Source organism: Apostichopus japonicus, chromosome 22 (genome assembly GCF_037975245.1).
Source record: "Apostichopus japonicus isolate 1M-3 chromosome 22, ASM3797524v1, whole genome shotgun sequence".
Classification (NCBI taxonomy): Eukaryota; Metazoa; Echinodermata; class Holothuroidea; order Aspidochirotida; family Stichopodidae; genus Apostichopus; species Apostichopus japonicus.
This window is the reverse complement of record NC_092582.1, coordinates 20,307,997-20,331,949: the sequence shown is the minus strand read 5'-3', so window position 1 is coordinate 20,331,949 and position 23,953 is coordinate 20,307,997. Positions and strand designations below refer to the sequence as shown.

The 23,953-nt window shown below is 39.8% G+C and overlaps 2 protein-coding genes and 1 long non-coding RNA gene across 5 annotated transcripts in view; 1 reads left to right on the top strand and 2 right to left on the bottom strand.

The window, feature by feature from the left end:
* LOC139964111 (complement factor B-like) overlaps positions 1-23,953 on the top strand; it is a 57,857-nt gene that overhangs the window by 30,956 nt on the left and 2,948 nt on the right. The gene's annotated exons all lie outside the window — the stretch shown is intronic.
* Positions 1,014-23,953, bottom strand: LOC139964150 (uncharacterized). Its single transcript, XR_011791847.1, has 4 exons — positions 23,678-23,953; positions 4,084-4,153; positions 3,214-3,379; positions 1,014-1,838 (listed from the first exon to the last, which is right to left on the bottom strand). It is a non-coding gene; the product is annotated as an uncharacterized lncRNA (long non-coding RNA).
* LOC139963850 (uncharacterized) lies at positions 7,450-21,515 on the bottom strand. Of its 2 annotated transcripts, none has more exons than XM_071965051.1 (7): positions 20,636-21,515; positions 14,794-14,993; positions 14,279-14,375; positions 13,861-14,066; positions 11,820-12,028; positions 10,970-11,135; positions 7,450-10,490 (listed from the first exon to the last, which is right to left on the bottom strand). In XM_071965051.1, the coding sequence occupies exons 1-7, from the start codon at positions 20,647-20,649 to the stop codon at positions 10,345-10,347; spliced, it is 1,038 nt and encodes a 345-aa protein (XP_071821152.1). In that variant the 5' UTR covers positions 20,650-21,515; the 3' UTR covers positions 7,450-10,344. The 2 variants fall into 2 exon arrangements, with proteins under 2 accessions (XP_071821152.1, XP_071821153.1); XM_071965052.1 differs by lacking the exon at positions 20,636-21,515 and adding an exon at positions 17,991-20,629 and having other exon boundaries at positions 7,451-10,490.

Below are 23,953 nucleotides of genomic sequence, written 5' to 3'. Positions count from 1 at the left end.
CCGATCAGTAAACTCAACAGATAGCTAGTATGATGCTGAATTAGCCCCCTTATTTGCAAATGTTGTAAAATTTACAGTGTCCCTCATGTTTGCACAAGTTTTATGTGGGTCATTCCAAGCCAAATTTTTTACATGCCCAGGTGACAATTTCCTGTTTTTTTTTGCAGAATTGGAACTCCCTCTAATTAGTTGATAATTAATGACCAATTAAAAACATTTATGTCAAAATACATTTTTTATGAAAGATATTACACTCAAAAAATTATTTCAAGTACTTGAATATATTCCTAAAGTAAACATACCAACTGATCCAAATTTTGATGAAAATAGACGAAAATTTAATAATCTTTATTCACGAACTGTCTCCCACATGACCACCTTTTTCCCCGCCAGTTGTACTAATGCATACACTTCCGGGTTGGCTTACGATTTTTGAATCAAAGGCGAAGGCAGGCATGATCCTGTTTTAACTGCGATACTGTAGGGTAAACAACTCCTTTCAAATAGTGGTTGCCTCCAGATGATTCCTTTTTTTCAAATATTTTTTTATGAATTTTTACAATATTGAAAGCAGTTTCCGTATTTGTCACCCAGGCGTCGCACCCAGTTTTAAAGTAAAAAAATCCAATAACCCCTGACACGTCATGCGGTACTCATTAATTATTCATGAGCTAGCATCACCACGCTATAGTTAAGGTTGCACTGTGTAGTAACTATGTAGTTAGATCTATATTTAATTAAGGAACATTATTCACAGAATATAAGAATGTGGTCAAAATGAAAAGGGAAACAGGAAAGCGTGATGTACAATAAGACAACGATTCGCGGGAATGAAATTTGATGTTGTACTTTTAGGTCCAAAAAATATTCCTATTCTCATGGTTTCCGGGGAGAACAGGGAGACGCTTTAGGCTAGGTGAATAAATAATTTAAAAGGGCACCGACAGCACAAACAAAAGGGTATCACAGCATTTTGTGCCGTCGGTGGTGTAATATTTTTTTTTGGGGGGGGGGGGGGGCACTGACAGCTTTTTTTCAGTAAAAAGGAAGGGCACGATGGCAAAAGCCTTCGGTTTTGTCGAGCCCTGAATAGGATAACCTATTCTGAATCTGCGAACAGACGATCTATCAGTAATGGGTCGCTAGAGTAAATGGGTGTAGTGACCAATGGAGTGGGCCCCAATTTTTCTGAAGTTTAAATAATTCTTGCAATCAATTCTTACAATGCAAAGCCAAGTCTCATGCTTCACAGTTGGGCATTTTTAGACAATAAAACACATATGGAATTCTATTTCGGCTGAACTAATGTCTGAATGGCAAACCTACTACACAAAATTGTGAGATTATAACCAATTGCTACCAGTGTTGGCGCTAGGATCATAATTTCGGGGGGAAAATCCCCCCTTCCGATTTTGGGGGGGATTTTTAAATTTTTTTGGGGGGAATACTAAAATTGAGCGTAAATTTAAACTTCTTCGACATAAAATGATGTTGTACTAGTTTTATGCATTAGCAAATGACAGTTGAGCATCAGTAGTACAAATTAAAAGCTGATAAAATCAAGCACCACCCCCCCCAAAAAAAATATATATTTTTAAGGGGGGAAAATCCCCCCGACGATTTCCCCAATGCGGGATCGGCAAGAAAGGTGCGGGAATCCCGCAATCGCACTGCTTAGCGCCATCACTGATTGCTACTATTTGTTAATGTTCACAATTGTCACTAGAGAGCCCATTCGAAGTCACTGACGTTCTGGATCAAAGAGAGTACCTTTCGGATGGGCGCCATATCCTTTCTTGAGTTTCGATCCTTTGTCCGGATTTATCATCAAGAAACACCTACAAAATTGAAGAATAAAAAATGGACAAAAATGGACATATATAATAGTGTACAGAATAATACTTTGTCAAAATCCATCAAAGGATATATGCATGAGATCACTTATGAACAATTGTTGAGAGATTGAGTGATAGATAGAGTGATGGGTGCAGCGCAATCAAAATAGCCCTGACCAGCATGATGCTGGTATGAGCTAGTGATATTATCTTGGAAATCTGTTATGTTCCGGAAATTTGTCGTTAAATACAATTACCCAAAGCTTGACATCAGCACCCACAAATGCGGATGAGTTTCCGGCTTGCGGGTGCACACAGCAAAGTTTTGTTTTGATGGTAAACCAACTTTCATGGATGTAGACGATGCAATTCCACCCACAAGGTTTTGCAGGTAATCAAAATCCCCTTAAGAAAATAAGCATTATTCTAGCTCATATTCAAATGATGGGTCAAATTTTTCTTTATCAATGCATTCTGTGAGATATCCTGTGAGTTCTTCGAATGTATTCCAGATTAATAGCAATTTTAGACAGGATCCATGGCTCTCATAAAAAAATAGGCAGGTCCTGTGATTGGTTATTAGGATATTTTCTGGCCCTTTTTACCAACTAAGGTCATATAGAGCCACCCAATTCTTTTTTATATCAGTTAGAGACACTGAGAGCTAAAATATATCACCCAGGTGGCTCCTGTAGACCCATAACCTTAAGGCCCACGCCTGGGTCGTATGTGACCCACCTTTTCCCCTGGCCACTCGAAACTGCCAGTAGGTACCCGGAAATTTGGACAGCGGGATGCAGGCGCGTGACGACCCGCGCTGTTGCGAACACAAGGGGGCAGACTTCAGCCTCCTCTCAGCCATTGTCGCGCAAATCCCACCCTACTTATTGAGAGGTGTGGGCTAATGGTTGACCAGCTATGGGAGAGCCTCATCAGCAGCAGGCTGAGAGATGGACTGGATGGGAGTGGAAAAAATTTGAGCAGGGATGAGGTGGTTAGAAGGTTGCCGTTGGGAAGGCTGAGGTGGAAAGATTCTGTGGTTAGGGATATGAGAAGGGTTTGGCAGGTGCCAACATGTGTGAGGGCTAGCCCGCTTCCCTTGAGGGGTGGGAGAAGTTGAAAGATGTCCCAATTCACAACCGATCTCATAAATTGCATATCACATGTTCGTATCTACTTTTTCATATTGGATCGACCATTCATGTCCAACTTGAAGGCTTCTGGTTCGCCCAAATTCGCTCCTGGTTCACTCAAAATCTCTGTGCACCAACCAGGAACCCCTTTTCTCAAAATGTGGCTCCTAATTCCAGCATAAAAAACCCACCATTGTTGCCCTTTCTTTCCAGGCATGGTTATTGACATACTGAGTGTACTGTACCTTTGAAAAAAGTCCAAAGTTGCAGGTGCTCCTTCATTATATTCTATTCCGAAACAGTAGTAGGCTGAAAACAGCATTCCGAGGGCAGACAGGAATGACAAAATATTGTCAGCAACAACATGGCGGTCGATAACCAGCATCCATTTCTTGGCAGTTAACATCTCACCTGAAAGTGAATAAATATATTTCTCATTCACCTCCTTTCAACAAGAACAAATTTGTGTTGAGATTCCAGCTGGGTATATTGTTCCTTTTGGGTAGTCTGTTTTTTATCCTTTTAGGTTGCTGCAGTTGCAATATTCTTGCATGGATTTGGCTACTGTATTGATTCCTGATCTCAAGTGACCTTGAAACAACATAAAAAACTAGGCTTTGAACTCCAAGTGGGGAACCTAAGCTAAGTATAATAACAGTTAGGGATGTGCCCGATCCAAAATTTTGAGATCCGGCCGGACCCGATTTTACCCGATAGTACGAACTATCCGGCCAGATCTCCGGCCGGATAGTATGAACTATCCGGTACACCCCTAATAACAGTCCCACAAGTTGATATTCCCCAGATTTCATGCTTACAATAAGTGTCATAGACGCACACACACCCACATGCCTGCAGAAATTAATTTCGCCATTGGCAAGAAATAACCCCCATCAAATCTTGCAACCTTGTGTGAACTTGTCCTCCTGTTGAATTTGTCATTTCAATTTGAATGTCACAGCTTCAAAATAATTTTTAGGTCTGATTTTTTTATTAGTGATCTGAAACAGTTCAGTAAATATTATTTCGTATTAGCTCATGAATTTTCAATACAGCCTTTAGGTTGACAAAAGGTTGAGTTAAAATCAATCTTATTCTACAGATAGAGTGCTTACCACAAGCAATCAGGAATGGAGTGTTTGGAAGATCCTTCTGCCTGTCTACATCATCTTTGGTGGTTGTAGGCTGAAATAGAAAATTAAATGAAAGAGAAATGTAAATCAAAACAGGAGGCCTTGATTCTGACGAACCTTATAACATATTGATGAAATACACTGCAGCCTACAAACTTAGTGACCTTAAATCATTTTGATTTTTTTCTTTAGTGTCTCGTAAGTTAAATCTTTAAATTCGCGGGATTTTCCATTATATTGCGCAATCTTCACATTCGCGGAATTGTTACGTATGGAAACGATTAATCGTTAATCGTTCGAATAATGCGTAGCGATTACCGAATACTGTAGCCTATTATTCGAAAATCCCTATAGCCTACTATTTGCATATTAGAGCGCAGGCTAGGCATTCAGCGATATCACTTTTACTGGTTATAGTAACACCTAGGGTTCGCATTATTAGCAGCGAAATGGGGGAATCGCGCAATCTGAGGCTGTGCTCCCGCGCCAACCCCCCCCCCCCCCATCCCCCCCCCGTAGCGCCGCCACTGCAGACAGTAAAATTAGACGTAAGCCTAACATATTTTTTTCAATGGACAATTGGAGATCGCGAAATTATCGGCACTAACGATTATTCGCTACAGTTCTTTTGTTTATCGTAATTGCTACAAAACGAACGAATAACAGTTTATCGTTAATTGCCAACAGCCCTACACTGCACTACCTACATTGTACAAATGATCATTCCAAATACACCTTGAACAATTGGAGTACAGTAAAGAAGACTAAAGAGGGATTAAAAAAACATTTCTTTTTCATTCATGTACTTCACAAGCTATAAACCCTGAGTTAATGCTCACTTATCACTCCTCCCTAACTCCTCATGCCTTTGGTAATTTGTATTTGCCTCCTCCCCACCCCTCCACCACGCAGTTCACACAGTTCAAACTACCAACCCCCTTGTGTGGGACGTCATCTATGAGTGCCCCCTAATCACTGGTAAAAAGTTGATTATTCAACATTTTTGGCATCAACTATGAACCAGTCTGAAAAAAATCATATTCATGACATGTCTTTATGACTGAAATTCACAGTACTGTTTTCATCGGTACAAGTTATGATGCTAAAATTCCCACAGCGTGCCATGAAATGTTACTAAAATTTCTCCATTCATCTTCATCCTTAGCTAAACTGTCATTTTTTGATATTATTTCCTAACAAAATGAGTAACATTATTTTGGTATAAATGTTCAGTATTTTTTTTTTGTATGAACCTGTTAACATATTACGAAATTATTTTACTTTATATCCGGGCGCTAACGCACGCTTCTCACGTGTGGGGCGAAACAGACGACCTGTTGCCATCTGAAGTTAGTAATACTATAGGGCAGGGCGGACTTCTTTGAACAATGCTGTTACCAGGACAACTGTACCCAACCCGCCGTACTATCAGCCGGTGAAAACAAACGGTCTACGTTCACTGACACTGAGTTACTGTGGCCTAGCTTGATCGACAGAGCTAAAATATTTTTATTTACAAGTTTAAACTTCAAATAATGTCAAATATTTGTGTAGTTATATGCTACTAAACACTTATCGTTTGGGATTTAGGGAACAAGTACGTCAAGAAACATTTTTTCACTTAGCAAAAGCCATTATTTGTACGCTATCTCGCTGTAGGTATGTGTGTGCTCACCAGCAGAAATCCGGTGAATGCTGACGTCAGCACGCGCTGCCCTATTGTAATTATTTTCTCAAATTTCACCACCTGAGCCTTTGTAACTAGCCTAAATAAGATAATTAACATGGGTTGATCATTTTATTGATGCATGCAAGTGATCTGATAGAGGCTAGTGATGGATAAACTAATACTACTATTCCTTTAGTTCTACTATGTTAGCATATTAAAGAAACTTAGAAATAACCTACGATTTGTTAATACTATTAACTATAATTCTCACCAGTTCGTCAAGCATACTGTATGACAAAGTAGAATTCGGCCTAGCTAGTTCAATCCAAATCTCAAGTTCGAATAGTTCATATAATAGACCGAGAATATCGTTTGAATTTGAAATAATTTCACTTTATACCAAAGGCAAGGGCGATATTTACTATAGACTAGTCCCAGTAAACATTTTGACGTCGGATCGACGTTGGGTTTGGGTCGCGTGAAATGGTCGGACCGACGTCTCCCACGTTTCCGTTTGCAAAGTGGGGCAACGTCGATTCGACGTCGATTCAGACGTCCAATATTCGTTGGTCCGACGTTTGGCCGACTCTCCGGTATACCGTTCAAACGACGTTCATTGGACGTCTTTCCAACAATTAATGTCGACGTCAATTCGACGTCGATGAAACCGTCCAATATTCGTTGATCCGACGTTTGGCCGACTCTTCGGTATACGTTGAAACGACGTTAACTGGACGTCTTCCCAACATTCAATGTCGACGTCGAAACGACGTCGATAAAACCGTCCAATAATCGTCGGTCCGACGTTTGGCCGACTCTACGTTATACCGTTCAAACGACGTTCACTGCACGTCTTTCCAACATTTAATGTCGACGTCGAATCGACGTCGATGAAACCGTCCAAAATTCGTTGGTCCGACCTTTGGCCGACTCTTTGGTATACCTTTCAAACGACGTTCATTTGACGTCTTTCCAACATTTAATGTCGACGTCGAATCGACGTCGATGAAACCGTCCAATATTCGTTGGTCCGACGTTTGGCCGACTCTTCGGTATACCGTTCAAACGACGTTCATTGGAAGTTTTGCCAACATTTAATGTCGACGTTGATTTGACGTCGATGAAACCGTCCATTAATCGTTGGTCCGACGTTTGGCCGACTCTTCGGTATACAGTTAAAACGACGTACATTGGACGTCTTTCCAACAATTAATGTCGACGTCGATTCGACGTCGATGAAACCGTCCAATAATCGTAGGTCCGACGTTTGGTCGACTCTTCGGTATACGTTGAAACGTCGTTAACTGGACGTCTTCCCAACATTCAATGTCGACGTCGAAACGACGTCGATAAAACCGTCCAATAATCGTCGGTCCGACGTTTGGCCGACTCTACGTTATACCGTTCAATCGACGTTCATTTCACGTCTTTCCAACATTTAATGTCGACGTCGAATCGACGTCGATGAAACCGTCCACAATTCGTTGGTCCGACCTTTGGCCGACTCTTTGGTATACCTTTCAAACGACGTTCATTTCACGTCTTTCCAACATTTAATGTCGACATCGAATCGACGTCGATGAAACCGTCCAATATTCGTTTGGCCGACTCTTCGGTATACCGTTCAAACGACGTTCATTGGACGTTTTTCCAACATTTAATGTCGACGTTGATTTGACGTCGATGAAACCGTCCATTATCGTTGGTCCGACGTTTGGCCGTCTCTTCGATATACCAAACGACGTTAAGTGGACGTCTTTGTAACACATCATTTTAACGTCGGATTGACTCTGGCTTGGTTTATAGTTTACTAACAATGTATGGTAAGTTTGTTTTAAATCGAAAAATGAAAAACATGAGTTGATTGAAATATTTCGTTTTAAAAGAAAACGGCCCTTTTATATTTGATTACAATAATATGATAAAGTCACAAGAAAAGTCTACTATAAAGTTAATAGAGGTAAAATGCGCTACATAGCACAGACTATATGTTACTACAGCTGCATGTTTATTAAAAGGCAATGGAAGTTGTTGACTGTTGTTCCAAACTTGTCAACATAAACCGTTGTGGTAAAAAGGAGCGCTCTACACGTACATTGTCGTACGAGTTACACCCTACCGCCGATGAAATGCCATATGTTAAAGTCCCATTCATAGTTTCCTCATGAATTTCAGAAAACAAACTTCCGAATTAGATTCCAACGTTTCTTAACCTAAATACACTCTGACCAGGTGGGTTTTATGGAGAAAAGCTGTCGCAATCGAAAGAAAGAAAAAAAAATTCTGTCGCCCTTATGGCGGTAACGATTTACCGTAATATCACTGCAACCGCCTACGGTTCATTACACAAATGTAAAGAAAATAGTCCATGCAGTCCTATTGGTATCGCATTTTACAAGTAGAATAGGTTTGACACCGCTAGGTCACGGTACTAATCTCCCACCAAAATATGCCTTCTCGCATTCACTACACTAGAGGTAGGGAAAATCCCGAAAACACTCGAGAAGTACAAAAAGGAAAATTACCAACAAAATAAAACAATGTAAAAAATAAATATTGAAAGCCACGAGCATTTTCCCATAACAGCAATCCAAAACAAGTAGTGATTGCCTAGTCTGTAATACAACTGAAATTTCGAAATATAAATATTTTTACATCAGTTCTGGAGTCGTTACTAGACACACGTAGATTGGAAATGTCGGTGCCTTTGTGCATATACCACATTCTGTCTATCTACAAGATGTAAGGTCATTAACCTCGTTGCAATTTTGACATTCCCTTGGTTCCCACAATCCCTTAAAAAGAAAAACATAAGAAATTGCTTGACCCGCTATTTCAGACGTCTAGTCAATTCAGAAAAAAACAATAAAAAGATAAGCAGCACGTGACGTTTCTTTCTCACTCTTGGTTGGTCCTTTCAATGACAGATTTGATGAATTAGGTAACATTGAACCAATCAGTGACCAGATGCCCGAACATGAGTGAGCCCAAGAGTTCTTATTTCAGAGGCATGTCAGTAGTGAAAAGTTAGTCGAAACAATCGCTCTTAGCTAGTGATCGTTGTTTGCGGACGTACAGGCTATTTAAGTAAACATGGTTTCTTATCAGTATCTTGAAGTAACTTAACAACGCTAATTGGACTTTAATTTAGAGACGAGAGAGGTAATCTTATAATCAACGGAATATTTGACTCATTTACTTGAGCAAGGGCGAGAAATCGAGATACCAGTTATACCGAGCTCACAAGGCGTCGTCACACTCGTAGCAGTAAACCGCCTCATAACACTTGTTACGGATCGCCATTCCAGCCTAATAATTTGTTTTCCAATTAATACGAGAATAAACGCAATAATACAGATATCGTGCTACCAAAAACACGGAATGAGCAGTATCGATAGAGTTGATAGGTAAGTACATATTTATCCCATCAGTTGTTTAATTATCATGTTACTCGTTCTCAGTTGCTTAGTCAATTACTGCAGAGTAGAAATAAGATACCGAATTGATCATGCCCTGGATAACACTACAGTCTGTACAGGAAGGGCATATGCCGTGGACCTATCAAGTATCAACCGATGTTTTCAATAGCAGTTGGTATATAGTTGCAGTACAATATTTGTATATACTATTTTTATTTGTAGCATATTTGGCTAATGCCTGAATCCCAACACCCTCTAACTTAGATTAAAGTTCAGGCCGGGATTTCCTTTGTAAGAATTTTTTTTTTTTTTGTAAAGTCGGTCTGCGTATCGACCAGCATGTAGCAGTGCTAATTTTAAAGGTATGCAGTATTTCCGCGAATTATGCCAGAAATTTAAATATGGTCACCTTTGGTCATAATTCTTAAATTGTTTTTATTACCGCCTTCGAAGAAATTTACCCCACTGAGAAATTCTTTCGTCTTGGGTGTTCATTAAGAAAATGTCCGAGAACAATTTGGAGAATAACGACCTCCAGGAAAATACTTTTTGAAAATGTCTAGCAATTATAAAGTGCTATAATTTGGGGCCTATGCAGACTACTTTTAAACTGGGGGTGGTAACTTGATAATAGTCACCAAAAGTATGGTGGGATAAGAAAATTGCCAGAATGGCTTCTGGTCACTACCAATCTTATATAATAACTCACCATTTTGTATTTAAGCACTCTTAAATTGTAAGAAAAAAAGTAGCACCATCCTCTGGGAAAGGCACTGGAGGAACCAGGAAGCAAACAGAATACCACCAGGCTCCAGCATGTAGTTTATATGTCATGCAGGCACTTTGGGCTGATATGAGGCTAAGGACTACTTTGAATTGTAATAAAATATCTTTCACTAGGAGAATGGAATTGCATTTGATGCAAGGATGTAGACCCTGCAAGATTTTTTTACTGATTACTTTTACTGCTATAGTCTTCAAAATGTGTTAGAAGACTATAATATAGCCATTACTATTTACAAGGCATGTTAAGTGAAAGGAACAGTTTAATGACAGTTCAAAAGTGTCACACTAAAGTTAAACAATGGGAAAGCAGTCTTGATATTGATAATGGAAAGATGATCTAGGCTTATGTTGAATTTAAAGTATTTGACTTTAATCAAACTGACAATCTGGCTGTTGTGCCTGCCTGTCCTTGCGGGCACCAGTCCGGTCTGCAGCGTGTTTTAGCCATAATTTAATGACTGCTTCCACCTGTGACTGGGTTGCTGTTTTTGTCAAGGGGTTTCTTGAGATGGCCCCTAGGGACAATAGGAAAAAACGAAGAGCAATTATAAGTATAATCACATGAATAAACCAAGAGAAAATGTAATCTAATGACTGACCGCATGGCTTAATTGATATTATGTTGTTTATTTCAGGCAAGTCTCATCCCAAATGATTGGAGGGCATTGATGATACTTATCAACTTGGTCCAATTTTACTGCTCTGCTCAGCGCTTTGCAAAGATGAGTACATTATCTTATATGAATTACAGTCACACATTGCAGTCTGACAAAACCATTCAATCTACACAAAGTTGCTTGATGGTTAAAATATGGGCCTTGGCCTTTTGGGAAAGATGTATACAATGCATAATGTTTGTGTGTAGTTCAGTGTGAAGCTTTTCTACATGTTACATGATGCATCATTGAAGCACTGTTAGTTTGTCACAGTATATATACCATTTGAACAACTGGGACGATTTTATTTTTTTTATTATAGGCATTTGTATACTTACTAAAAATCAAATCTTTCAGAAGAAGGGTAGAAAAGGCTTTCTTTTCGGCACTCCCCCTGCCTAACCAGTTGAATTTTGTGGCCAAGGCACTGCTCATTAGGAATGATAAAATCCTTCTCACACTACTATCCAAGTTGGTCCCACCTATCATAGACAGCTTCTGGACCTATATAAGGAGGTGATTGCGAAAAAACAATGAAATTTATTAAGGAACAAAGTTTATGTTATCCAGTTGTAATAAGTTATGAATTGTTTACTTGTTATTTACCACCACACTACTATTAGTATTACATTAGTTGTAATTAATTTATTTTCTAAAAATATGTATTTGGTAAACATTACTACAAGAAGTATAATTAAAAAGTAATATATTTCAAAATGTATGTAGTTAACAGAGATACAATTTTTTCAAAAAAATAATGCAAATATATCTCAGATAGAGGTATGACTTATGACATACCACGTATGACAGGAGTGGGGTCACTGGGTGCATAAGTATCTAAGAGTTTGGCAAGATTGTTTAAAACTGTAAGACTCCTACCACTCCCAGTTGAAAAAAAAGTAGTGCAATTTTTAAAGCAATATGCAATTGTAAGGCTCATAGAGCAAATTTTAAACTGTGCCATTCTACACTTATAACTTGGGTTGAAATATGAGACTTATAGACCACATAGCATCATATGTCTATTTAATATGGCTGTGAAAAGGTTTTCATTAACTTTATATTACAAATTGATGGAGCACGAAATTACAGCAAGTTACATTTAGTCTAAAACTCAATCATAGAACGCTTACACTACTGGTTTCTTTAAAAACGTGCAATCAAAAACACACAAAAAACATTTCTTACCAGTTTTTTCCTTGATCCTGTGTCATTTTTAAGTTTTTCCTCCAAAGAAGTTATACCTTCAAGGGACTTTAGAGGAAATTCATTTAGCCAATCGTCTTCTTCACTCTCTGGTAGGACGTTTGCCTCAGTCAGTGTTTTTAGCAGCAACTTGTTGTGCTGAACCTCCGCCTTAATCTCCGTCAGCATCGAGATTACCCTTTTTTCAAAATCTAATGAAAGTTGACAACAACAAAATAAACTTAGTTACATTCCTATAAACTCCATGTGTCATAGTAAAACTGTGTTCCCTTAAAAATTATACTGTACATTAGGTCTTTCATTTTTTGTTGTTGCATATTTAGCATCAATTTAATAATAAATAACAATTCACAAGAATATAAATAAATAATATTAAATAGTAACAAATATTACTTTGTCTTCATACCTTAGCATTTTTGGTTTCGATGATAATCGTAACATTTGCAATCATGCGTGTGTGTGTGTGTGCGTTTGTGACGCCCAGCTTGTAAACACGATATCTCAAGAAGGGAAGCTTGGACAGTTCTCATATTTGGTACATAGGAGTACCTTATTGAGTACAAGAAGCCTATTGTTTTTGGTGTAGGTCAGAGGTCATTTAAGGTCACCAGGGGTCAAATAGTGAGAAGCTTGTAAACATGATATCTCAAGAAGCAAAGCTTGGATTGATTTCATATTTGGTATGTAGGTTGACCACATTAAGTACAAAAAGCCTATCGTTTTTGGTGGATGTCGAAGGTCATTTAGGGTCACCAGGGGTCAACTTTTTTCATACCTTTTCATAATATAGGTATCTCCCATCGTCCAGCCTATAAGTAGATGACATGGGCGATTCGCCTCATAAGAATAGGAGAGCCTATTGACAATTGAAAATGATCTTACGGGCATCCGTAGATTTGAATCCGAACTCGCGACAATATCCCCATTGACTTAAGTGTGTCGCTAGAAGTCCTGAATTACTATGTACATAGCTACATACATGTGTGTGTGTGTGTAAAACAGTGTCTTCCAAGGCTTGCTTGCAGACCATAGATATATAAAAGTGCTAGAGCTACTGCAACACTTGTCACTCATCCGTATGGATATTTTGCTAAAAAGTTGATGTGATTTTGATGGAATAGTGCATTTGAATGGCGAAGCATGCCTTCTCTAGAAAATATTTGTAGATCATTGGTAGTTCTGGTTGGATGTAAGTTGCACAGGTACCACGAATTTCAAAACATTTCTTGGCCAGCTGCCAAGGAGAAACTAGGTCAAGCACCTGTGAACTTGAGATTTGTTTTCACTTCATGGAGTTGGCTGTAATGTTGGCCTAGTTTTTCTCAACTTGTGAAACTACCATTGACAGGTTCCAACAAGGTTGATATTTTGGGACTAGTTGTGAATGGGGTAAGGGATTGTTTCAAAACATAACAGTCATGTGATCCAATGTCAACAAAGGTCAATCAGGGGTCAAAAACTAGTATTTTTGCAATAACTTGAGAACCAAATGTCCATCAAGGTTGGGAGTTACGCTATTGTAATACAATAGTCGACCTGCATTTGGGTGACCTTTGACCTCAGGTTGACCTCCAGTGACCTGTGTTAGCTTCTTTCAAGTTGATTCTTTCAAGTTTCGTGGGCATATTCCAATCTAAATTGTCCATAAGTGGACTCCTCTGCAACCTTAATGTGCAAAGTTATTAGCGATTTGGTTTGGTTTGTAATACTTGGTGTGCGGATTCATAACATTGAGTACAAGAACCCTACTGTTTTTGATGGAGGTGTGTATAACCACGTACAGACTGACCTGTGTTAGCATGCCATAGTGTTATTGTGACAGCTAGTTCTGGTTATATACTAACAAGCAGAAGTCTAGTGCATTGAAGTCATCGAAACCTCAATGCATTTTGCATTCTGGTTTTAATTGAAACAATTCAAACATGTGTCAATTGCTTTAATTTAATGAAGCTGAAATTCTGTAAATCAATAGAGCTAATGTACAATGCTTGCAAATAATTGAAAAGAGTTAAAAGAAAATTACCAGGGCAATGGAAAGAAGAGGCTGCACTATTGTCCAAAGTTTGGTTGGGGAAGCAAGGTGGGGTTGGAGAGCGCGGTGGGGCAGGAGATAGAGCAAGCGGAGTTACAGGTGTTGAAGTTGATGGCAATGATGGTGGTCTGGGTCGCTTTGGTGAGGCAGGAAACTCCTCATCACTCGAGCTTTCAACCATATAACGTTGATTAGGTCTGCAATAAAATAAAAAAATTAAATAAAAATTAAATTACCATAATACAATAATGATAACCTAAAATCTATCTTACTTTGACCACTTTTACGCTAACAAATCACCCTCCCACCCCAGTTGAAAAGAGAAACTTGGTGATAATTATACTTTGGTGCTTCACTGCTTTGTATACATGTGTGACTCTATCAGTCTTTTTGCTGTGTTGGGACTTACTTTCGTTTTCTTCCTATGGTTACTTCCTCATCTCCTGTCTGCAGGTCTGACTCATCTTCAGCCTGCCTTAGTTTGGAAACTGCCTTGTCATATGAATCTGTATGGAATAATATAAAATATGCCCCATGTATTTGAATACCTTTACTTTGAATTTGTGAAGTTACATTTTTATTTTATTCCTTGGTAAATTGAAAAATATCAGGAAACAGTTGGATAACCCAGCCAAAATGAGAAGGATAAACAAAGGGCATGAGACAGGGTGGGGGGGAGGGGGTCCTTATAGATTAGGTAACCACTGGACAGAGCACTTGTGAGTTCATAGCCCATCGTGGTGAAACAGTGCGTTCAATGGTAGTTACTGCATTAATTTATTACTGTTCTCCAACATTTCATCTCAAACTTCTGGGCTGTGTAGCATATTAGCAACAAGTATTAAAACCAGTACTTAGAAATGGGGGCAAATAGAGAGTATGAAGACACACCCTTCAATTATATTTAACATAATTTTTACTTACTTGTTGCATATAGTTTTCTTATTTTAAAAGCCTTCCAACTTGTCTCGGGCTCTGTGGTAGTCTTCAGAGCCTTTGCCAAACTTGCTGAAGATTTGAAGGGGGGCCACAAACAAGTACCCTCAGAAACCATCCATTTCTCATTGATGATGGCTATCTCCTTAGAGTCCGTAAACTCCACAATGTGATACAATGGGTCCATGCTAAGATTGAGTAATATAATTTTTCTAATTTATGTTAAAGTGATGATCATATATGTAAGTAAATGAAGTGTTAAAATGTATTTAACATTAAACTTAAACTAACAGTAACTGGCCTGAAGTCTCCTTAATATAAACTTGCTCTTTAATGAAGGATAGGCATAGCAATGAACCAATTTCTATGCGGTAAAAGTACATATTTTTTGAAAATTTCCCTCGAATGTGATACCTGTAGATTTTCACTTATACTGTCAACTTGTAAAATTCCTATACACTTTGATTCACAAGGATAGCTAAAATAATTTTCCTTGTGAGTGAATGATCGATAAACCACATACAAATCATCATTGGTAACAAAAAAGTTTTGCACTAGGCACACATCATTCCCTATTTGAACACAATTGTCCCCAGTGCAAAGAGTTATATGGACATTCAAATCTTTGTGATAAAAGTAGGCATACTGTGACATAGCTAAATGTCCTTCTGGCACTGGCCCATTTGAATGTTCTTGTTTGAGGATAGTGTACTCATTGTTCTTCATGCTTTTCTGAATTTCCCCCTTTCTCAACAGATGCCCAACTACTTGCCGCAGTGGCAGTGATGGCTTTTTCACCATTTTCTTCAATGTGCCCAAATAACTTTCAAATGGAAATGCAGAAACATTATCTAGTGGACCATATTTACGTGCATCATCAGCAAGATGAAGCAAACAATGTACATTGTACACTACCATTTCCTTGCCATACAATTTGGAGAAATGTGCAACAAACAGTTTTAATAATTCTTCAGAATAATCAATCAATGATGATTGGTTACAAAGCCTTGGTGACAACAGAATTTGAACTGCAACGGAAAGCAGCATGAAGTTGTGGTAAAGGTTCACTGGTATTTGGCTAGAAAGGACTAATGGACCAGTGTAGACTAAGAATTGACGGAACTCCGTAGCCTTCCATCTATCAACTTCTCGGAGTGATCTAGGTTTTCTTGAAAACTCTCTTGGCATGAACTCTCTAAGTGAAATCATCTTCTCAGAAATTGCATTGATCACTCTGGTTGGCATTCTAGTTTTGAACGGACCTTTCATCCACAAACCCAGCAGTTTACGAGTAACACCCAGACACACCAGATGCATATAATCTAATGGAAATTGGGAAACTAATCCTATAGAAGTAGATGAAAATGGAGATTGTTCAAGGTGGTGATCTTCGTCAAGCATTTGTTGGAAACTTTCGTCAGTTCTTAAACTATCTGCACTTTCTTTGTACACCATTTTTCCCATCCAAGTTCCAGTTTGTATGCACCGATCACAGCCTTTGTAGGAGGAATGCCCTTTTACACGCTTTATTAAGGCACGAGCCGGGGCATCACAAATAACAGCAGATATTGAAAATTGGTATTTTGCCCCACAATGCTCAATACCATGTTCTTCGAGACTTGTAACCTCGTCAATTAATGGTTTTAAGAATTCATTAACTGGAGATGGTTTCGACATTCCAGAAAATATTCCAATTGGAAATGGTGTACTGTCAAAAATTTGATCAGTGATCCCCAAAATTGGCCAGAACTGCATATTTGAACTGCGAAACAGGGGTAGACCATCAATGTTAATTTTAATTGAGATAGATTCTTTACATGGCTGTGATAACTGCATTTTTGATTTAATGTAGTTAGCAATGCCAAAGTGATAGTACTTGCCCCCTGCTATGTTTTCAAAAGAAATGTCTTTAATGGGCTTTAGAAGTGATCTTGGATCCTTTGGCAAATCAATGTGGTATGGTTTTAAAATGTTTAACAAACTAGATACTGCTGTTTGTGATATGTTGTTTGATGTAGCCCATTCCCCCAACTGATCAGAGAGGCTCATTTCATCAACATCTGACTGGCTACTAGAACATTGTGAAAGCTCTTCAAATTCACTTTCAGAATTACTACTCGGCCTGTGGGTAACTCCAGGATTGTTTAATGTATTGTTGAAGAGGTGTTTGCTTTCAGAAGGCCTAGTGCTAAGCCTAACATTGTCATGGCCTGTTTGTGATACTGTGGGGCTAGAAGTAAAATTTAGTGCAGTATTTGTGACTGGAATGTCTAAGTTGCTGGGCTCTTGAATCTGTTTAGGAACTTTACTCTTATCTGTTTTGAGATAGGGGTGGTGCTTTAGTTGAAATTGTACATTACGTCTTATTTTCCAATACGATATTGGTTTTACATAAGCCATAGCAAAGAAGAAATGTTGAAAATTCGAGACTTAAGCTACGGGCAGTTGTGCTCAACTGGCCTAAAATATCCTCTTAGTCTCAGAGGGAACTATATTGAGTATTCAAGACAGGTGTGGGGATTTTGTCTTTCCTAAACTGTTATTGTTAAATTAATATCCCAGTGTCCCTGGGCATTCTCTTCTTTGGGATTGTGAACTAGCCTCTAGGCCCTAGTCTAGGATAGTATCGAATATGGTAAAAACCACTTTTGGTGCCTTTTTTGGTAATGTTTAAGAATACGATATAGGAGGGGGGGGGGGTGATCCTAGCTTGGGGCAGTTTGAAACTGGGAGTGGGACGAAAATTGTAGCAACCCCTGGGCCTAAGCTCAATTATTTACCTTTATTGTTATACCGTTCGAAGAATAGACCTAGGCCCTAGCCTTTTAATGTTTGAAAAAATAAAATTGACCTCCTACGTCTAGGCCTTGTCCGACTTCATAAAGAGGAACACAATGAGGACGTTATCATTTCAGTTTCTGCTATACTCCAGTATAGGTTATAACTTAATTCGAGGAATCAACAAAAAACAGACAAGGCCTAGGCTATAACATCCTACCGCCTGTGCAGTATATACAACAGCATACACTAGGTTGGTAAATAAATCTGAGCCTATAGGCTATACATAGTATAACAACATAAGTATACAGAGCAAGGTCCTTATTTTCCACAAATTATATCGAATTCTTGGCAGTTTTGTTTTTTTGAGACCGCTGCCACTAGTTTTGCATTTATTATATAAAAACCTTGTACTCCGAAAAATCTCGTAACCGCAAATCCCTGTTTGATGCTGATCAATTTGTTATAGCTATAACGGCCGGTTAATGTATGTTAGACGTGGAATGCTTGTCATATATACAATGTACAATCCATGCCTCGCAAGCTGCGAGATCAAACACGTGCATGTAAAACGTGTATGATTACAGCAACTTATCATACTTGTACGTACGTACGATTCGACCAGCCGGTCATTGTGTAGGAGAGTGATTATTTATGTTAATATTTACGCGGGAAACCTTCAATGTTGAATATGTGAGGGCGTGTGTTTGCACTAAAGGGAATATATGACTTATCTAACGTGTGGGATTCATATCAGTTATACGAGCAAGGGATGATACACGTAGCATATTTGGTCCCCGTTTCCGGAAACTGAATAAATTAGAATTAACTAAAGATCTGATACTGATCCAAATATTATACAAGTAGTGTAATATGGAAAGTTGCAGGTGTGAAATATTGTCGAATGAAACCTTTTGTTTGACTTTTTGCTTGCACACATTTTGCAAGTCGTAGAGGCACTCCCCCCATGTAATCGCTATACTACCCCCCCCCCCCCCGTCAAGGAAAATTTAATTTGCTTCAAGTACTCAACAGTAACAGCTCTACAGAATCGTGCTATTAAGGCTTAGATCTTTATCAAATTTTAGTGTGATATAGCTCACACTATTTGCACAAGAAATATTTGGAAGTAATTTATTCTAATTTAGTTTGGATCCTTTTGTCAACAGCCTTTAATTCACCGAATGTCCGAACGTTATATGTAGGCTTTATTTTGCATGTTTACAGTTTTGTACTGACGTACTTTGTGCTAAGAAAATGTAATCTTTTGTATTTTCAATTGTCCGAATGGTTGACTCATTAAAAGACCGTTTTGAACGAGAAGTCAATTTTGTTTCTATTTCTTAAGCCAGGTTCGGCATTTGCACGATCGTATTTAAGAATAAAATACGGTAGTGTTTTATAACCGCGAAAATAGATCGCATTCTGGCGCAGGAGCTATGTTTGATCTACCTAAGTTAGCAGATAACCAGTAGCTATAAAGGAGGTCCCACACTCTAGAAGTTTCAGCCTCGGCAACACTTAAAAGATGGGCCTGACCTATACTAAAGCATTAAAAACTTGACCCTTTGTTTATTTGCACGTGATTATTGGGCCTATATGACCAATTATCATGGGTCATGGCTAATCATACATTACATGACCCAGCCTATACATGAGATTTAATGCGGAGGTTGGGGTAGTCTGCTGTGCTGTGAAAATATAAAACGGTATGAAAGAGTCGTACTGTTTTTATGTTGTTTACATTAATTCCAATTTAAAATTGAGTTGCCGTGGCAACAGCCCTAGCGCCCACACCAAATTAACAAACAGATTGTGACCGGAAATGGCGGATGAAACTCCCTATAAATGAGTGTTTCTGTGTGTGTGTGGGGGGGGGGGCACTACATGGCTAAACAGTGGCCAGTCTACCTAGAATTAAACCAATGGTACAGGTATAAGCTTTTTGACAGACATGTCAAGAAAGCGTCGGTACCCGACAGAACCACGAGTTTTGGCAAGAAGTTGAGTTATTATATAATGTGTGAGACATGTCCCCTTATGACCACCGTTAAAGTGTCGTGTTGCACAATTACAACTCGTAAATATTATTAAAAAAATGAACAAGCAACAACACTGAATTCCACTATGGAGCAACCAAAATTCAACGCAATTATATAATGCTATGTTCGCGAGATTAGTATAGTGCAATTCGTCAAATCATTGAAGAGTAATTTTCTTTTTAATTTCCCGACTTTCTTTGAAAAAGTTTGGCACTCTTCAAATTACAGAAAATTAATCCGTTGACGAGATCCGTCGGTTGTACGGTCAAAACGGCAATTTCTAGAATCACGTTACCATCTCAACATTTTTCAGATATTTGTAGTTTTGTTAAAGTTGGTAACCTGCCAATTTGCAGAAACTTGAAGGAGATACTTTATCTCGTCAACATTTTCCGATTTCTGTCATTTTTGAGATAGTAGCAACTCAGTGTGCGACTCAGCAAATTACAGAAAATTAATAATAAATTAACAACATTCAATACCAAGTTTGTGAATTTTATGACGTTATCGTCTCGTCAACTCGACAATTTACCGTTGTTTGTGGTTTAGAAAAGTCGGTAACTGTTCAATGCAATGTCCCTTCTGCGCTACCATAGTCTTGGACAGCGCATATTAGGAAAACTGACATTCCTCTTTCACGTTCGCTCAGCAGAAGATGAAAGCGCTGCCGACGCACATTTGTCTACGGAAGTGTTATAAAAGCGTAGTCGGGGATGTGTTTGTGAGGATATGGGATGGGGTATAACGAGGTATGCTCTAGTGCGTCAAACGATTACTTGATTCATAATTGTTATATGGAGCTGCCATGACCGAATCAATTATTTAAGTTAAACGTTACCTCAATATTACTGCACCAGATATGGTTCTTTCTTTCACTCGCAGTGCAAGTGTTATGGAAGAAAACGAGTGTAGATTTGCAATATACTTGTTAACATGTTTAACATTGCTCTATAGTTTCATTTTACTGAAAATATGTCTCCTTTTATTGGATTCATTTAAGTTTTACTTACCTTAATAACGGCATGATAAGCGAGAAGTTGTTGTATATACTGACGGTACTTTCACAGCTTTCGTCTGAGTCGCATATGATTGCCAGTGTTAAGTTGGATGTCACGGATACACGTATTTCGAAATGTTTATTTTACGTTATATTAATAAACTGTATTAAACGTCGAAGGTATACGTATTCACGTAAGCGCCCGCTGTTCAAAATTGATTCGACACCGATCCAACGAACTGTTTATGATATAGTATATTTCTAGATAGTCATTGGAGCGTATAAAGAGGGAAGCTTATATACTTCTACCGCCAATGCCGTTCCAACACCGAACTAGTTCAGCCGACGTCGATCCAACGAATCGTTTATGATTAGTCTATTTTGAATTGTTGTTTTAACGTCGTTTAATATGGCGTCTCTTGTCGACACTTCATTCGACGTCGATCCAACCAACTATATCAATGATTAAGTCGGAGAGACATTTACCGTGCGACGTCGCCTGTCCGTAGTTGAACCGACGTCGATCCAACGAACCGTTTATGATTAGTCTATTCTTTCCGGTCGTTTGAGCGTCGATGGGACGTTCTCAGTGCGACGTCGCCTGTCCGTAGTTGAACGGACGTCGATCTAACGAACCGTTTATGATTAGTCTATTCTTTCTGGTCGTTTGAGCGTCGATGGGACGTTCTCAATGCGACGTCGCCTGTCCGTAGTTGAGCGGACGTAGATCCAACGAACCGTTTATGATTAGTCTATTCTTTCTGGTCGTTTGAGCGTCGATGGGACGTTCTCAATGCGACGTCGCCTGTCCGTAGTTGAGCGGACGTGGATCCAACGAACCGTTTATGATTAACCTATTCTGACTGGTCGTTTGAGCGTCGGAGGGACGTTTTCAGTGCGACGTCTCCTGTCCGTAGTTGAACCGACGTCGATCCAACGAACCGTTTATGATTAGTCTATTCTGACTGGTCGTTTGAGCGTCGATGGGACGTTCTCAGTGCGACGTCGCCTGTCCGTAGTTGAGCGGACGTAGATCCACCGAACCGTTTATGATTAGTCTATTCTTTCTGGTCGTTTGAGCGTCGATGGGACGTTCTCAGTGCGACGTCGCCTGTCCGTAGTTGAGCGGACGTTGATCCAACGAACCGTTTATGACTAATCTTTTCTGACTGGTCGTTTGAGCGTCGGAAGGACGTTTTCAGTGCGACGTCGCCTGTCCGTAGATGAACGGACGTCGATCCAACGAACCGTTTATGATTAGTCTATTCTGTCTGGTCGTTTGAGCGTCGGTGGGACGTTTTCAGTGCGACGTCGCCAGTCCGTAGTTGAGCGGACGTAGATCTAACGAACCGTTCATGATGAGACTACTCTGACTGGTCGTTTGAGCGTCGGAGGGACGATTTCAGTGCGACGTCGCCTGTCCGTAGTTCAACCGACGTCGATCCAACGAACCGTTTATGATTAGTCTATTCTGACTGGTCGTTTGAGCGTCGGAGGGACGTTTTCAGTGCGACGTCTCCTGTCCGTAGTTAAACCGACGTCGATCCAACGTACCGTTCATGATTAGTCTATTCTTACTGGTCGTTTGAGCGTCGGATGGACGTTCTCAGTGAGACGTCTCCTGTCCGCAGTTGAACCGACGTCGATCCAACGTACCGTTTATGATTAGTATATTCTTACTGGTCGTTTGAGAGTCGGAGGGACGTTTTCAGTGCGACGTCTCCTGTCCGTAGTTGAACCGACGTCGATCCAACGAACCGTTTATGATTAGTCTATTCTGACTGGTCGTTTGAGCGTCGGAGGGACGTTTTCAGTGCGACGTCGCCTGTCCGTAGTTGAACCGACGTCGATCCAACGAACCGTTTATGATTAGTCTATTCTGGCTGATCGTTTGAGCGTCGGAGGGACGTTTTCAGTGCGACGTCGCCTGTCCGTAGTTAAACCGACGTCGTTCCAACGAACCGTTTATGATTAGTCTATTCTGACTGATCGTTTGAGCGTCGGAGGGACGTTTTCAGTGCGACGTCTCCTGTCCGTAGTTAAACCGACGTCGATCCAACGAACCGTTTATGATTAGTCTATTCTTACTGGTCGTTTGAGCGTCGGATGGACGTATTCAGTGCGACGTCTCCTGTCCGTAGTTGAACCGACGTCGATCCAACGAACCGTTTATGATTAGTCTATTCTGACTGGTCGTTTGAGCGTCGGAGGGACGTTTTCAGTGCGACGTCTCCTGTCCGTAGTTAAACCGACGTCGATCCAACGAACCGTTTATGATTAGTCTATTCTGACTGGTCGTTTGAGCGTCGGAGGGACGTTTTCAGTGCGACGTCTCCTGTCCGTAGTTAAACCGACGTCGATCCAACGAACCGTTTATGATTAGTCTATTCTGAATGGTCGTTTGAGCGTCGGAGGGACGTTCTCATTGCGACGTCGCCTGTACGTAGTTCATCCGACGTCGATCCAACGAACCTTTTATTATAGGTCTATTATAATAGGTCATTTCGGCGTCGGATGGACCATTGAAACGCGACGTATATTAAAGGGCTGTCATCCGACGTCGGAAAGACTACCTTTATATAACTACGATATTAACAAACGTCCATCCGCCGTCGTTAGGACGTCGAAAATTGAAAGGATTAATTTGTGACGTCAATCCGACGTCTGAACTACTACTTATGTTGGACACCGACGTTTAACCGACCATCTGGACCTAAGCCCGACGTCGATCCGACGTCAAAATGTTTACTGGGGTAGTACTAGTAGTATAGGCCAACGCCGCACCTTGGCGGGAAAACTTACTACGAATAGCCTAACACACTAATTCACCTGTATAAACAGTCAATTAACAGAGCAGAAAAGCCTAGGCTTAAGTTTGCCCCGATAACAGCGTCATGCAGTGTGTAGCCTAGGCTATATAGATCGACCTAGCCTAGTGCTACTATTTAGCCAGTGAATTGTTGCACCAAATATGTACGATACGGAAAAAAATCAGTGATGTGTTTGTACGTATCGAAAGGGACAATTTCATTAAAGATTTGAACTCATTCCTTACCTTAAATAACGGCTAGCTAGTCTGATACTGTGAACGGAATTCGGTCGACACGACGTGTGAGTACGAGTACACATGCGACGGGGTCCGGTACAGAGAATACGTATGGTCAACCAGAGTGTATATAATAGCATGCATGTCCCGCCTGCACGTTATGTATCGCAGCTAGCTAGCGGCGGTGCAGTATATACTATGACGTATACGTACGTCGTACGCGTAAAGTTGATATGAGTACAGTACACCGGTTGTTTTTGAAATTACCTGTTGACAATTGTATTT